The sequence below is a fragment of the Pyxicephalus adspersus genome, chromosome 6 (assembly GCF_032062135.1).
Source record: "Pyxicephalus adspersus chromosome 6, UCB_Pads_2.0, whole genome shotgun sequence".
In the NCBI taxonomy this organism is placed as follows: Eukaryota; Metazoa; Chordata; class Amphibia; order Anura; family Pyxicephalidae; genus Pyxicephalus; species Pyxicephalus adspersus.
The window spans coordinates 21,017,042-21,034,516 of NC_092863.1; the positions used below are offsets into that span (position 1 = coordinate 21,017,042).

Below are 17,475 nucleotides of genomic sequence, written 5' to 3' on the forward strand. Positions count from 1 at the left end.
TCACTCTTGGCAACCAGGTTAGTTAAGAGGAATGCATTAAGAACATTTAGACTGATTTCACATACAGGTACACAATACACACATGTACACATCTCCTAACAGCTAACAGAGGTTCGAGTGATGGACCTTGTGACTCACCAGACTAGAAATTGTAACTTAGCAATATGTAGCAATAGAAAAACCCCAGTAAGCTAAATAGGCTTACCTGCCGGCTGGGGCATGTTCTGATTGCTCCAATGCAGTTACTGAGGCGATGGTCCAATAGTCATCTGTCCATCCCAGAAATTTCGGCACCAAATGCCAAGGAAAAATGTATCTATTTCTTAAAGAAACATCAGCTGTTAGGTTAATATTTCGATCATAAGAGAACAGACATAGACACCAACTGATCTATAGAGTTGCTGTAGTGATTTATTCAGAAAAGATGGTGTTATTTATACAGGGTAAAGTAGGTGCTACAGAAAGTAATTAAAAGGTTTGAAGTGACTAGTGACTCTTCAGGAATCCTGAGTGATTGATAGCCCTAATTATTTTATGGCCTGATATCCTAGAAAACTCTTCTCTCCTACCCAGGTGACCATTCCCTTTGTTCTTATTAACACCTTAAGCTACGTACACACGTCAGATTTTTATCGCCCGATAATCGGCATCGGCCAATTATCGGGCGAAAATCTGCCGTGTGTACAGTCGGTGTCGTCCATCGTCCGGACGACCGACCTGCCGGATCCACGGACGATGGACGACAGCCGATCGTAATGAAAGTGAAGGGGAGAGCGCGCAGCAGGGTGCTGCTCCGTCGCTCTCCCCCTCCCCTCTCCATAGAGCATGAACGGTGCTGTATGTACAGCACCGTTCATGCATCGTGCACTCCCTTGTTGTTGGAAAGGATCGTGAAAGATCCTTTCCAACGACAAAAATTGGCAGTGTGTACGCAGCTTAAGATTCACAAAAAGGAACTCAACTAAATGTTCAGGATGTCCATCCCCCACAATGCAGTCAGATTTCTTGATATATTTCTCATAGATTGTTCTACAAAATGGAGACTACAAACGATGGAGTCTATGATAAAGTCATTTTCCTTCTCAGAGGCCACTGTGCTCTTGGGACATTCAGTGCAACAGAATTTCTGTACTTTGCAACAATCTTGCCTGTCTTAAAAAATCATGTACAATCAATTTAATGTATCACAGGCGGATTCCAACAAAGGTACAGAAACATCTCAGCAGCAATGTGTTGTTGCAACACATTTAAATGTAATATTTCTGTTTTGTCTTTTTATTACATTTACTAAATTGTTCACTTGGTCATTATGGGGTACTGAGTGTAGAATAATGAGAAAAAAATAATTGAAATGATTGTAGCATGTGGGTGCAACATAACAAAAATTGAAAACTGTGAGGGGGGTCTGATTACTTTCTGAAGCCACTGTATATCATACAGGTTGCATTTATTTAGTCTATATGTTATAAGATGGAAACAATGTTTTTGTGTGACAAAATCAGTTAGGCAGCAGTGTTGAAGGCTCTACTTAAGCAGGTGAAAGACGTAAGTGGTGCCAGGACAAACAAGTATGGAGTTGGGGCATGTACCCTCAAGTTACATCACACTACATTATACAAGGTCTAGAAACTATCCTTTTCCCCAGACATCCTTTGTTTTCTACATAATATATCTTTCCCCAATCATTTACCATCATTTTCATCATGAATGCAGGACACTGCAATCCTTTGCTACCTAGGTGTATCAGGTGCCCTCCTGGTGTAGTCACTTGGGCGGCAGGACTTTTTAATCACTACCTATTGCTAAACTAATCTGTTTTGTTTTTCTTTATTTAAAGCCGTTTTAGTTTTTGGTCAAAATAAAGGGACTTCACTGAAGTTCTACAGTGTCCTGTGATGTGCTAATCCCCATAACTTCACAGTATTTACATTTATCTTTTCTATGTTTTGCTAAAGTGTACCTATCTGCACAAGGTGAAGGCAGTCAGACAGTGAGTCCATACAGTTCTTTAACCACTTCAGTTCTTGCGCCTATAATTGACCAGAGCATATTTTACATTTCTGCTATAGGCTTATTTAGCAAAAATGTTGCCATAACTGAAGCTAACAACGTACAACATAGACAAACTTTTTCTGAATATTCAAAGTTTCTTGGAAAAATTATTTTATTTTTAAGCCATCAAACAAAAACACATAAAAAAAGATAAAAAAAAAAGTGTTTCCCTAGTGTTAGTTTCAAAATAAGTAGTGTTGCTTTAGCTAAAAAAGTGCACATTTAAATAATATAGTTTGTCAAATTTACAACACTAAAATTACATTGTTGGTATAAAAAGACAATGTTATCTCAACAACACAAACTTAATTTAAAAAATGTAAATATTTGCAGTTTCACATGAAAAAAAAACAAAAGCGAAAGAACATGAAAAATGTTTCAATATTAATGGTAAAAAAACAGAGATAAAAGAAAACAAAAATTATTATGAAATGGGAAAATGGGTTAATGTCTGCTGATTAGGGTTAAGTAGAAACACTTTTCTTATATGTTACATAAACTCATAAATTTCATATGCAGATTAGTAATCCCTTCGATCCACATATAAATGAACTAAATAGTACAGGGTGACGATATATTATCTCATCAAATTTCGTAATTACACTTGCAAACACATTATGCTACACAGAAGTGGCTACACTAGGACGAATATATACCCTGTTGCTTCTGCTTACATGACGTAGCAAGGACAGATCTCTCCTGCTTGCCTAAAATTTATACCTGGACATTTTTTTATTGAATAGGGCTTCATATGCCAAAAAATAGGTGTATCTATAAATTGATACTTGGCAATTAAATGTGCTGAAGAGAGCAGATTTACTATGGTCACCAAATATTGCTGCCTTGGAACAGCACATGGCAGCTGACATGTACAAGGTAATATACATTTTACACATCTGTGTTTTGCAAACAATTGACACCTTTTCCAGACTGGGTCGTTTGCAATATTAGGAATTTCTTAGGAAACAGGAATAATTTTTTTCACATGACGGAAACTGGGGTGCAACCTGGCACAGTTTCCGAAAGCAACAAGTTGCATTTGGTCATACCGTTGTTGTTGAAAGAATCACACTGCAGCCACACTACATAGCCATATGCAAATGTAGTTACCTGCAGTGCGGTTTGCCACTCCTGGACTAACCATGTGGTATTTCTCTGCAGGTATGAAAGAGCCCTTATCTACTTACCATAGTGAGCTTATCTTCTCACCAAAGTGAGCTATTTGAATGATTCAATGTCCAAAAACAAGAAGATTGCAAAGCACATTGCAAAGTACAGTTCTATGCTTTATAAACATACACCTAGTTTTTATCTTGAGAGCCTGTTGGCTGACTGGTATCTTCCTGTGACCACAGACCTTCCTCTTTCCCTAAAAATTGGATTAGGCAACATATGTCAATGGGCAGATTAAAACGTTAGGGCACCTACTAAGGAAATGTGACAAACTAGGATCTAAGAATTTAGATACGTATTCCAAGCAGCCACTACGATGACCCATACAGACATAGCAGCAACAACCTTTGCAGAAAAGATCATTTAGTAAAATGTATGAAAATTGCTACTTGGAGAACAGCATTTAATGTCACCCAGTATTTTCCAGTGAACAGTGCTAGTAAACTAGTTATCAGTAAACGGGATAAACCTGAAATACCCAAAAGAACAACAGACTGTCATGTTGTTATTTGACAGTGAATATTTTATAAAGCAGTGTTGCAATGTCATACTGTCATACTCTTATTGTTAGGAGACTGAGAAACCAACTGCTATCAAGGATAAGTGCCATTTGTACTTTTTGTTTCATTTGTATGTAGGATACATATTATACCAGTCAGAAAATAAAATGATTGGTAAATATGGGTCACAATCCATGTGACAGAATGCCCCCTCTACTTCCACAGAGACTCACCTATTATAATTTTCCTGGAGACAGTTACATTTATGGGAGATTTTTTATTACTTCTTATTGTATCTCCAAGAAATGGAATTAAGAGAAAACAATTTATCAGGACAGAGGTAGTAAAATTATGTAGACATGAATTTTAACCCTTTCCTACTCTATCCAAAACCATAGAAAATATATAGGATTAGCCATACACTTTAAAAAGTAAAATTCCACAAACAATAAAGAATACAATTTTAAACAATTCTTGTTCATAGACTACAGTTTTGGTTGCAGCATTTAAATCTTGGATTCTCAACATTTCTTAGGCTTTTCCTCCTATTTTCAGACAGAACTCAAAATGTTGACATTCATATATGCAGGAAAAAAGTAATGTAATAGCATGTTCTTAAACGAGCCTATCTAAAGTAAATGTAACCAGATCTAAATCTTTCTAAAATTCAGACAGAAGTTTGTACATATAGCAAGCTAAGCTTAAATATCTACTGGAAAACATATTACAAGTAGAAACTGCCTTGCTGGAAGAAAATAGATTTATATCCATCTGCTTTTCTGTGCTATGATAAATGCAAGATTTTAGACCTGAAGGTGTTAAGCTACGTACACACGGCAGATTTTTATCGCCCGATAATCGGCATCGGCCAAATATCGGGCGAAAATCTGCCGTGTGTACAGTCGGTGTCGTCCATCGTCCGAACAACTGACCTGCCGGATCCACGGACGATGGACGACGACCGATCCTAATGAAAGGGAAGGGGGAGAGCGCGCAGCAGGGTGCCGCTCCGTCGCTCTCCCCATCCCCTCTCCATAGAGCATGAACGGTGCTGTATGTACAGCACCGTTCATGCATCGTGCAGTCCCTTGTCCTTGGAAAGGATCGTGAAAGATCCTTTCCAAGGACAAAAATTGCAAGTGTGTACGCAGCTTTAACACATCTCAAGTACTGGGCTGCCATTAAGCCAAATCAATTGCATCATCCTTATCAACCACCATTACTCTGACAGCTTCACACTTCATAAAAGTGAAGTAATTCAGTGGTTGGTGGTTGAAAACTGCACAAAACTTTTGCTCATTGCACGGCCTTAATACATTGCATAGCCTGCCTGAGTAAAATACATTATGTTAATATATTGCAACTACAGAGATGACATATGTTACAATATGTATTTATTTCTTTTGAAATATTGCTGGTGGTGCCCAGGTATGTATGTTTAAATTTACATATTCTTAACAAGCATTATTTTAAAACAAACAATTGATACTGAAAGTCCACATCTCAGCTTTACCCTCCCAGCAATGACTTATGCTTACACCCTTCTATATTGTAATGTAAACACAAAGCAGGTGGTCTGAGTGTAGGGAGGAAAAAGCAGGGAGGTGTAACAGAAAGCAGAACTATAATTTTAATGTTTTTTCTTTTGAAGTTTAAAATTTAACAGCTCAACAGTGCCTTTAACTACAAAGTTCAGCAAGGTTTGATTTAGGTTTCAGTTACTGCTTATTAGGAATATGTGAATAATTGTGCATACCCGGATCACATATTCATTAAGACGACTAGCATAAAAAAAACAAAAATAATATGCCTGAAAATGTGTTGCTGTACATGTGTGAAGTTCAATTTTACACCTCTAAATATTGTGCACATGCTGCCATTCCCCTTACAAAGGTCTTAGTGATCTGACTTGACAAAAGTATTATCCATGTAAATATAATGCAGTAAGGCACCAGAGTTAATGGATGAAAACGTGGATGTTTTGTCTCTCTGCTGAACACTTTCTTTGTAGAACTTTGGAGGCTTTATCTTTAAATCAAATTCTCTTAGCAGGTGTGTTAGAGATGCTTGAGAAAACCGAAAATTGGCATGGAACCTGGCAATGCTTTAAACCTTCTGTAAAGATGCAGGGGCTCCGTGTAAAGAAGGATGGCACAAGATTTAACTCCACTATTTCAGAACAGTAATGGCGCAAAACATATTGCTGATATGTTGGATGTGTAGCTCTGTTCTTTGTGGTTCTAACGGCAGGCGAGTTTAGGTTGTGTGCTCAAGCTGTGAAGAGAACACAATGTTACAAATAATGTCGAAGACCAGGAAGAGGGGGATACTGGGATTTAGCCCCCTTGTAGGATACTGATTCCTGACCAGTTGGTGTTTTGGCTTTCTGTGATTCCAAGCTGCTAAGTCCAGAATCTTTTTCTAATGACCAGGCTCCCCCACTCAGCCTGGCTGCTGTTTCAGATGAACCTGTTGTCCCATGCGTTGGCTCTTTCCAGTCATTGAAGTTAAGATCAGTCAGCTGCCCTGGAAGCACTACAGTGTGACGTCGCCAAGCACTTTTCCTGCGACGTGTTTCTGGAGAACCAGGTTTCCTCATTGCTGTTAAACACAGGTCATCCACTGCTGGTCTTGTGTGCTGTGATCGATGAGAGTGAGAAGATGCTGGTTCATCTAAGGTTTCATGTTTACCCTTTCCCAATTTTTTGCGAGCTAGAGTATCCCCAGGAATAAGCCTCTGGGAAGTGAATGAGTGAGGCCGTTCCACTTCTCTTCCTCCTCCAACCTCTGTGTCAGTTTCCATGTGACTGAATTCACTGTGCTCATCATCGGCCTCATCTCCACCACGAACACTAGATGCTGGTTCAGAGCACAGTGTAGAGAGAGTGGAGTACCCAGAAACAATGGACCTGGCATCACCAGCTATCGTCTCTTCCACAGGAGCTGCCCATCTACTTCTAGACTCTTTGTTCTCGTTTGCAATATTCTTTTCGCTGGATGAGTTTTGCTCTTTGGGCTCAAGACTCTCTGGACCTTTGTATTCCTTGGACTCTATTTGCTTTTCTCTAACCTCAGACCCTTGCTTTATTTGTCCCACCCGTGACTCCTGCTCAGAGTCATCCTCTTCTGTGCTGCTTCCAATGCGCTTCTCATCTCTCCGCTTTCTGCGTTTGCGGTTCACTGCAGAAATGAAGGGTAAAGATAGGATTTCATGGGCATAGAGCTCCCTTTGAGAGGTCTGAAACAAAACAAGAGAATTATAACTTTTTAACAACTTCTCTGTAAACCATGGTATCATTTATAATCACATTATTTTTAATATTTTCAATAATTTATTATTACACATGACTGCAGCCATACAATGTTGTATTGAAATCATGTTGGCTCATGATTTCTTGAAAAAAAAACATTTTCAAACACACAAATAATTACTTTATTTGCTAATATGCTCTATTGACAGGGGAACATGGGGCAACTGGTGGTACCATTTTGGACTCACATAAGCCACAAATTACACCCTCACTGTTCCATCCAATCAACAAAATCACTCAAAGCTCTAGGACATTGACAGGCAACTGGGTCTCACTCTTGTGTTCCCAGATCCTGCACTCAAGCAAGTCCAGTATATCTTTCGATGTGTTACTCTTCTCTACTGATGAAAGAGATGAAATTAAAAAAAAAACTTTGTTAACTCTCAGATAAGATTGTACTCCAAGGTTCAGCAAGGGATCTTTCGCACTTTACATGATATTCTGTTGGACACCTCTTAAATCATGTTGTGCAAAATGGAGCAACTCAGAGGAGGCCATTATAAGTCATAGTAACTCCATGTGGCTACATAGGAAGACCAACAATTATTGCAATGCAGTATAACATGATATTGCAATTTTTGGGGGTAAAGAACAAATATTCTTACAAATATCAGGCTCAGATACTCCAGGGACAGACACAGCATTGACTTCTAAACTTGATATTCAGAAGTCAACTGAAGTCCTCCCACTACTGTAGTGTGAAATAGATTTTGGCCAGCAACCTCTGAAAAGTGTCTGCTCATAGAAGCAGATCATCAAGGTAGCTCAGTACAGAGACACCTGCGAGTCAGAACCAGCATCCCAACCCAACAGACTCCAACAAATATTTGTGGGACATGTTGTATGGAAAAGGCCCTGTCCCTAAATATGGGCACATACTACTGTTGAAATACTGTTGAATAAAAGAAACAACTTCTACAGGTTTTCCAATATTGAATTCTGCCAATGATCAAAGTATTGGGAAGCTAATTTCAATACAAACTATCCCCTCACCACTATCCTTTAGAATGAAATTTCCTGCCTATTCTTTTTTAATTATTGGAAAAATCATATGCTTTATTATCATTTTCAATTTGGGGGCTTTCCCAAAGGTCCATCTGACTCCCAGCAATTCTGGATGACAATATTATGTTTGTGAGCTTTGTAATTATTTTGATAATTTGAAGAGTTGGTGACCATAACAATTTCAATTCATATAGCCACATGTGAAAATAACTACAGTGTACAAACTCACATAGGGGCACATTGAGGAAGACTTGTATGCTAGCTTGGTGGACCTGCAGCAGAGCTAACAACACAGAGGTGGTTACCCGCAGAGAAGAGTGCACATTAATCCTCTTGTCACTGAAAATTATCACAAATGATAATTTCAAGTAACAAACATCTGACATCCATACAGGGCTTTCTTTACTGAATAAAGATCACCTTCAGCAACAAAAAAATATACAACCCAAAAAAAAATAAAATAATTAGACACAAGCATTTTTTTGCTGCTACTTAATAGCTTTTTTCACCAAAATTGCGGGTGGTACATGGGACCAATCCCGTTTGCCCAACCTATCCTTGTGGACCGAGTTATGCTTTTCTGAAAAGACAACTGCACAACCGGAATCTAATATTAGTCTATAAAATTTCTGGAATGGCGTGGTTTTGGGAGTAGTTCAGGTTTGAAAAAGATGGGATAGATGGGATAGATGGGGTGTGGCCCCACTGCAGGCATACACAAATAGGAGTAACAGTGTTTACTTATGGTACCCTGGTTTGCCTTTGTTTGTTGCAATTGGTCACTTGAATAAGGACTGCAAACATGAACAGGTGTGCCGAAATTGCTACAAGGAAGGACACAAGACAGAGGAATGTCTTACAGGCCTATAGTGCCACATCTGTGGAAGTGGGGTTCAACCTGAGAGGATGTGTCTACAAGGGTCAATATTAGGACAAATTAAGTACATTTTTCTAGGTCTATAATTTTTTTCGTAATTTTTTGAAATATATATAACTTACTTTATATTTAGATAGGTGAGAGCTAAAACCATTGTAATTTTTTCATTTTTTCTTGCCTTATTAGTGATATTTCCCAGAAGCCGCTGTAGAGACCTGTGGACTCATGAAGCAAGATAATATCTTCCCATTGGGGGGAATACTTATTCTTAGGCACTTGTCAAGGGAGTAAGTGTCCTAGAGTAGGTACATAGAATAGGAGTAAGTACCTGGAAAAAAGGATGGATCCAGACTCTGTGGGTGATGATGAATCGTTTGCTGTCCAGAAAAAGCCTTTTATAGATTATAGTGGCATTTAATGTGTTATAAATGTGATAGAGAGAAGATATGGAAGTGATGTATGGGACCTGAATGTTAGTCAGCTGAAAGACGTGTAGAAGCTTTTTATGTATGTCAGTAAGTCAATAAGTTTTTATGTATGAATGTAATTCAGCTGAAAGAAGAGACACATAAGAATGAGTATGTGGTTTTGGTAAATAAGAGGGAGATAAAATGGAAAATTGTATTTTTTTTTAAATTGTAAATACCTTTCTGTTGTTTTCCTTTCCTTATGCATCTTCAAAGCAGAATGCTCCATATAGGACTCGATAGCTATACATTTTTTTAAGGTTGGTACTTTTTTTTTACAATAACTGCCATGACGGTGAACCAGGAAAGGAAAATATTTGAATGTAAATACACCATTTTTTGAAAATTTCAGGGTGTAGCTAGGTCCATGCAATGGTCCTAGCTGCAGCAGTGGCTACATTCAGGGGCAGAGTATAGACCCAGTTGAATGAATGTCTTGCGTAGAACTTTTACGTTCCTATGGTGGTATCTATTATTGACCAATAGGTCGGTCAGCAGGAAGAGCTTCAGGTTTGCTTCCTATTTTGATTTTTCTTCTCTTTACAAGAGTATCGTTCCCAACTCAAAGCATCATGGCAATGTTGTTTGATTCCTTAATATAGCATGTGTATGCTCATGTGCTGTCCTGAAGTCTTTTATCCAGTTAGTCTGCATGAAAGAAATCTGCTGGAGAGCTCCTTTTCATTACAGAAAAACACAAACTTTGCACTGGCTCTCCCTCTGCTACCTCCAAATTAGCAATGTTTTGTCAGGCAACAAAACCAATATTGTAGCTGCACTGCACCTGGGCAAATTCCCTCATGTTACCCATTTTAGGCATTTGCTCATTTTGGAGGTGAGGGCATTTTTTGAAGAATTGCCCTAATTTGCAGGATGTCTTGGCCATGGCTAGAAAGGTCTGTGGCCACTGCAGCAGATCCTAACGTGCAAAAATGCACTTTCAGCCTTTAGACAGAACGGTGTCCCATTCCAGAACATGATCTGTGACATGCTTTCCTGCTGGAATTCAATATTACATATGCTTGGCCATCCTCACAAGCAAACTAAGATGGCAACTGGCATCTAATGGCATCTAATGCACCACAGTGCAAAGACTAGTTAGAAAGAAGTAAGTTTTGTAATGAGTGTCTACCTCACCAAAAGATACAGATACAAGTTGTTTGTATCATTGAAAGCTCTGGTATTGTGTTTTGCTTTTATAACAAAATATGTTAATGTATGAGTTGTTCTTTATAAACTAAAACCTCAGTATTCGGTTTAAATTGCCATGTTGGCACTTTGTGATAAATAGGTAGGTTTTGGGTAGCAGTTTGGGCACTCTGTCTCCAAAAGGTTCACAATCACTGATATAGAGCATATCAAGAAAACTGGTATGGAGGATATGTTGGTTGATAGTAATCATTAGGATAATCAAAATTTAAAAATGGATATAACATAATGAGTTGTTAGGTGGTCCAATAAAATTGTGTGTTCTCAAGATAAAACAACAAGTAGAATGTATAAAAATCCATTTTTATAAGGAACCAAGTCAATAAATCATGGGAGTATATAGTAATGTTGTAAAAGTAAGTCAATTATACAATGAAATAGTTATGAAGAATTAGGATAACTCACTTTTAGTTAGTTTAGGAGTCTGGCATTGATAGGTATTCCAAAGTATAGATCAGTATACCATAGTAAGTGATAAAGTATAGGAAGGATTACGTTTAAAGAAGGTTATAAATTTAGTATAGGAACGAATGGTAAGAGGTACCATATTTGTATACCTAAATATATTGGGTCTGTAAAGAAGGTTAAAAAAATACATAATGTTTCTTTTTGAATAAAGGACACATACGGATAAAAAGAAAAAAATTAAGTAAAGGTCTGGGATCAAAGGGGACCAAATAGTATATGCTCAGATAGAAGGAATCAAATAATATACGGATGGATAATTTAAACAAAAATTTTTAGGTGATATAAATTAAATATTGTAACAAACTGAGCTTACCTCTGGATACCAAAATTTATTTTTAAGCCACAGTGTAGCATGCTGACAGGCCAGTGATGTGCAGGCAGTGGGAGGGTTAAGCTGTGAACCCCCCACCCCGTTTGATCCATGGCTTCGTGCAAGGCTCATTGAGCCGTCCACTTGAAGCTGTTTGTTCAATAGCGTGTCGATTCTGGGTGGAGCCGGTACCACCTGTCACTCTACTTGCACACACCTTCTCCTGTCCTGCGCATGCACGATTTACACGCATGTGCCCTAACACTTTAAGGACAACAATCCCTTGCCTATTTCAGATGGGGATTTTCACAGCTTTACCCTCCCACTGCCTGCACATCACTGGCCTGTCAGCAACTGGCCTAATGATTGGTATCAACCAACACATCCTCCTTACCAGTTTTCTGTATATGCTCTATATCATATATGTGCATGTAACTAATTTGGAATTTAACATAGTCACTTTTGATTAGCCTACTTTATTGGTACTATACCATTGTCACTATTTTGCATAATATTTTGTTGATATACTACATTGTTTTATCCTATAGTCATATTACGCTCTCAGTGTATCCCCCGAAGAAGCCTATATGCGAACGCGTCAGGTTGAAACCTTCTCTCTTCATGGAATTAACCTAGGTGTTTATGATAGATGACAGACACCATCCCCATGATAGATGACAAATACCATTCTGTCCTTTGCGCAAGAACAGAAAAAGAACCCAGGACAGAGTGGGTCACTTCATTGTGGCCACTGTTACACATTTGTTATAGGTTCTGCTTTCTTTACAAAAACTAGGTCCAGCAAACTATCATTTCTAGTTGGGGCCTTAATAAGCTGTACCATAAAATTAAGTTGTATTAAATTCATAAATTTACATCCTTTGCTGTACCTGTAGTGCCATTACCCCAGTCAATCTCAGGGTAGTTAAAATCATGCATAACTACCACTGTCTTGACCTGTGCTTCCTTTTTCCATCTGTGTAAATAGTTGGTTCTTTATTTTTTCAATAATTAACTGTGCATTTTGCATCCCCATATCCAACTCCACCCAAAATGTCTCAACATCATCACATGCTCCAACAAAATATTTTTCTTTCACATTCACTTTAAGGTCACCTTTCACATACAGACAGACACCACCACCTTTTTGTATTCCCTGTCTTGCTGAAAAAGAGAATAACCAGAACTGTAACTAGCCCAGTCATGTAAGGAACAAAGCCAGCCAGGCTTTAGCATTACCAACTAAGTCATAGTGCTCTTCATTTTTTAACTCCCCTATTTTGCTTGTCAGTGTTCTAGCTTTGGGGAACAGGCTCTTTAAACCATTGCTGCAATTACCAGCAGTGTTTGTTACCCTTTGTTTTGCAATACAAATAGTACTGTCTATGCCAATGTTTGTAACATAGGAAAATCCTTATATTATCCATAACCCTCCTCACAACTATCCCAAAGACACCCTCCACTGGTGACTGACCCGTGTCTCACATATTTTCCACCGTATTAAACTGTCCCAATCCCCTCAGCCCAAGTTTTAATATTCATTTCATAATTTCCCACCCTAGCACTGCAGACCCCATTCCATTTAGGTGCAAGCCATCTCTGGCATATAGGTTGTACCCCAATTAAAAGTTAGCCTAGTGCTCTAGGAACCCAAATCCTTCCATATTACACCAGGATTCAAGCACCACTGTCTTTCCTTTGTTGTGCAACGAGGAAGTCAAAATGCAAAAGCTGTGTGTGAAAAAAAATAGGTACATTCTTAGCACTTCTACAAGAATTAAAAGGGTAAGGAGCAGCTAATTAAAGGCACTTAAATAATTGTTCATCAGCAAGTGTGACCACCTGTATAAAAGCATTAGTTTGCCCTGGTCTGGAACACTCAGGTGTTAACACCTGTAGCTAGCTCTTTATGGTTACAATAGGGGGTAATATCTTACCTCCTATTGTAACTATACAGAGCTAGCTACACCTCCATCTCCAAGGGGCAGAGCATCACTCATTCAATGCAAATCATATACTTTCTTTTTCTCAGGACTGTATATGTTTAGGACCCAGACAGAATATATTACAAATCATGTTATTAAAAATTAATTCAATTTTTTAAAATAATTTTTATCCACAATTCTGTAATTTTTTTGCCTGCATTTCTGCAAGCTAAGTGATAATTCAATGCAAGGTGATATATCAATTTACCTCCATAAGTATATTAAGCCCCATGTCATCCTAAACTGTCTACACAGCCCACCCTTCTAGGAACACCTCAGCAAGGTTTTTTTCCTCACACAGGACATGCTTATACCAAATGAGAAACAAGAAAAAACTATATTTTATGTCACTTTTCAAGTCTGTATTGCCTTGTGACAGCCCTAAGCTCATGTTAAGTGCACATCACACATTATTTTCCATGTACCCACCTTTGCTTTGGCAGAATCACTGTTGGTTGAATCTAAAATTAAAACAGAAAATACAGTAAGAGTGCATACAGGTCATATGCAACAACAAACAAGAAAGTTAACTTACTGTTGCAGCTTTCAATAATACTCTAATATTGTTCACAGGACAAATGAGAAGCCTAGATCTATTACAGATGTTCAACACACTATACAACACAAAAACAAGGTGCCCCCCTAAAATGTGGTTAGTAGATGTATAGCCTGTATTTGAGGATGGTTTTTATCAAGTACATTTATACATTTAAGTCCACCTAAAACATCATTCATACAATAACTAAGAGTCTGGGGAATTTGTTTTTATTATCAGCTTACAAATATACCAATAATGGTGGCAAAATATTCTACATGGCAAGGGCAATTTCTAATGACTCCAAGTAACCCTTATTTATTAATACATTAAAAACAAGAACAAACATTTGCAAAGTGTAGTAAAGCAAAAAAAAAATAAAAAACAGAGACAGAGAAAACAAAAAGAGTTGTTACTTAATAATAAACAATACCTATCAGTGAAGTCATCGTTACATTTTTCCCCATAAGATAAAATGACAGGATGTGCTAGGATTTAAGGGAAAACATGACCTGATCACCTAATATAAAATACCCTAAAAAACCTAGGTGAGCATTTATGTTTTTTAAGCAATTGTTACTATGTTTTCAAGTATGTAGGGAAAAAAACTACTCCAGATTTAAATCTCTAAATATTACAGCTCTTTATACACAGATACAACCTTGACAATTTTCTTTAGAAAAGTCCGGGTTATTGCAATTTTAGATATTTTCAAACAATGAGAAAATTATATAAGCATGCATTGTCCCTGGTTTACAAAATGTATTGTATATAATAAATGCATGTATTTTTTTCTAATATTAAACTGGAATACAGATTCCCTCCAGATTATAAAAAAACTCTGGAAGATAAAGCACTAAAAGCTTAACAAAAAACAAACACACAGAAAGACTACATAAAAGACAAATGCAGGTTACCCCAGCAAAAGGGGGAAATGGGAATAATGAGACATGTGGCAGTTTGGGAGAGACACAACTGAAGGCACGCATGTGACATAAGTAGAAAGATAAATCTATATAGAGATAAAAAATGTACAGTATACATAAAAAATTATTAATCACAATCTCTGTTTCATGGCCTAACCTTAGCTTCATCTAGTGCAGGGGTGCCCAACAGGTGGATTGTGATCTACCGAGAGATTGCAAAGGCAACGCGAGTAGATCACGGAGCCCTGCCTTTCAAAATAAACTCTACTGTGCACAGGAGGTAATAAGTCCAAGTTTTTATTGTTGATAGATCATTTTGACTTGGTCATTTTAAAACTAGCTTGCAAGCCAAAAACGTGTAGGCACCCCTGATCCAGTGTATTTACAAAAAAACGTACAGGTTGCTCAAATATTGTTTTAGAAAACATTTTGCGGTGAGGGATGTATTTCAATTTAAATTTTTAAAAAATATTTTTTAATAAAAAAAAAACAAGAATATGTTACATGCTAACTTTGAACATTCAAATAAGTGAGACACAGGTAACAAGAGGAACAGAGTTGTGTTTACAATGCTTACCAATGCAAGATACAACTGTACATCAAAGTAAAGCATACTGTAAAACCAAACATGCATGCATGTTTTGAAATGTTTACTAGCTACCATTCTATCAATAAATGGAAAGTATGCAAAACTTGTGTTAGTTAGCAGTGGTAAAGGGAGCAGGAAGCAACCGGTTTATTAAAAATATATTTTTTACTGTTAACACACAAAAATGTTCAAAATTGCTGAGAGGTGGATGTTAATGGGGGATGAATGAAAGCAAGAAATAGGGAAATATCCCTAGTGTGTTGTGAAATAAGGCCCATAAATTGACAAGTGTGTACCAAAAAAAAAAGCTCTTTGTAGACAATACCTCAAACATTTGGGACATGTAATATGATCATTTGCAGGGGGTTCTAACAAGAGTATACTAAAGGCACAGTAAACTCTTTATATAATTTTCTATTGCATTTCATGCCTTTTCTCACTAACCAACCTTCTTGGCCACAAAGGAGACCTTTGATTTTTCTCAGGGGAGTGAACACCAAAAAAAGAGTAAATGTGGGTAAACTAATAATGAAACGCAGGGACATCTACAAATGGAAGATGCATCTAAATAAGTATCAAAGATGCTTGAGGACATGCAATAGAATGCTTAACTTGGGTGTATTATAAAATAGGATAGGAGGGGGGAGTTTTAAAGATGTCTACCAGATGTTTTATGCCCCTAGACTCCCAGAAGTTATATGCTTTTAGCTGAGCATCCTGTGGAAAGCTGTGGGTAGATTGTATAGGTTGGTCTAGTGAAGCAAGCCTAAAAGTTTCTTGGCCTAGGCTATAAGCAACTCTAAAAACAGACATTATAAACAAGTGATGGAGTAAATGGAATAATGGATAATGGATGAATGATTAAAACCAGGACTGATTCCACATCATTACAGACATGTAATGAAAAGATGTTATATACAAGTGATCGAGGAAATGGAATAATGGATAAAACCAGAACTGATTCCAGATCATTACAGAATTGTAATGAAGAAAGAGGTGGTATTCTATCAGAACCTGTCATGTCTGAGAAGAGAAGGTCAAGCTCTATCTCTGTAAATCAGGTAAAATAACACCCAATTGATGTTTTAGCAGATAACACTTTCTATGATACCAGTATGACCTTGAAAACACTGTTGGAGGCCCAATTTACAAGCCTTATAATAATAGCTGGATAAAGAACCTCTAAATCATTAAACATGATAAATGCTGTTTTAAAATTATATTTAGACAGCACTATGCATACAAAATAAATCTTTTAGATATGGAGTGGACTGCAGCAAACGTTTTTGGGCCACAGTATTAAGTGGGTAAGAGCCACAAGTAACAGGACAAAGAGACACTAGTGCGACACAACGCCAGATACTAACAACCATGTAATAAAGCTTGAGGTTAGTGGTAATGAGAGAGATGATAGAGTCCAAATCTTCTATTGCATAAAATCTACCCTGCTCAAACACATTTTACAACTTTCTATCTACTCAAACAGAAGACCTAAAGTTAATTGGGGGGTAAATTTGTTTTCTGCAATGTATCTAATTTCTTAAGAAACTCTACTAAATGTGACTGCCATCTCTCTTACTACCACCTGTGTGATTAGGAAGCATTAAAAACCAAACCATACCGTTCACAGCTGTAGAAGATCCACTGAGAGAAGTAAAAGGAAGAGGATCAGAGGCCAGATAAGGAAGGAAAGGAAGAAAGGCTGGGGATTATTACCACATGCCAGGGAATCTCAGAACTATGTATTTATCTATGAAAAGATTGACTATTGTGCTAGTCTTACTATAGTAATAAATGACTACCCACCACAATCATACAAGTATATTTATGTCATCATTACAGTAAAATGGACGTTTTATGATCATCATTATCCTTCTGATTGCATTTTGTCACACGATCTCCACAATGCAGTATAGTTTTTCTTCTCAGCTATACAGGTACATTTTGCTGTCATGTGGACCTAGCTAAAATCATGGTTAGAATATGGAATGGAGGGGGCTTTGCAAAAACTGCTTTGTAGACCTGGGTGTTGTGTGGATTATGGCATGAGGGATGTAAGGCTGGAATG

General features: G+C 37.5%; 1 protein-coding gene across 2 annotated transcripts in view; it reads right to left on the reverse strand.

The window, feature by feature from the left end:
- Window positions 1–2,146: 2,146 nt before the first annotated feature.
- The window catches only part of ARHGAP23 (Rho GTPase activating protein 23), a 157,869-nt gene continuing 142,540 nt past the window's right edge, over window positions 2,147–17,475 (reverse strand). For both annotated transcript variants that reach the window (XM_072414912.1, XM_072414913.1), the window contains 2 exons: window positions 13,787–13,818; window positions 2,147–6,963 (listed from right to left, as the gene is read on the reverse strand). In XM_072414912.1, coding sequence (XP_072271013.1) covers window positions 6,019–6,963; window positions 13,787–13,818 — 977 coding nt within the window. In that variant the 3' untranslated portion in view covers window positions 2,147–6,018. The remainder of the gene's footprint in view (window positions 6,964–13,786; window positions 13,819–17,475) is intronic.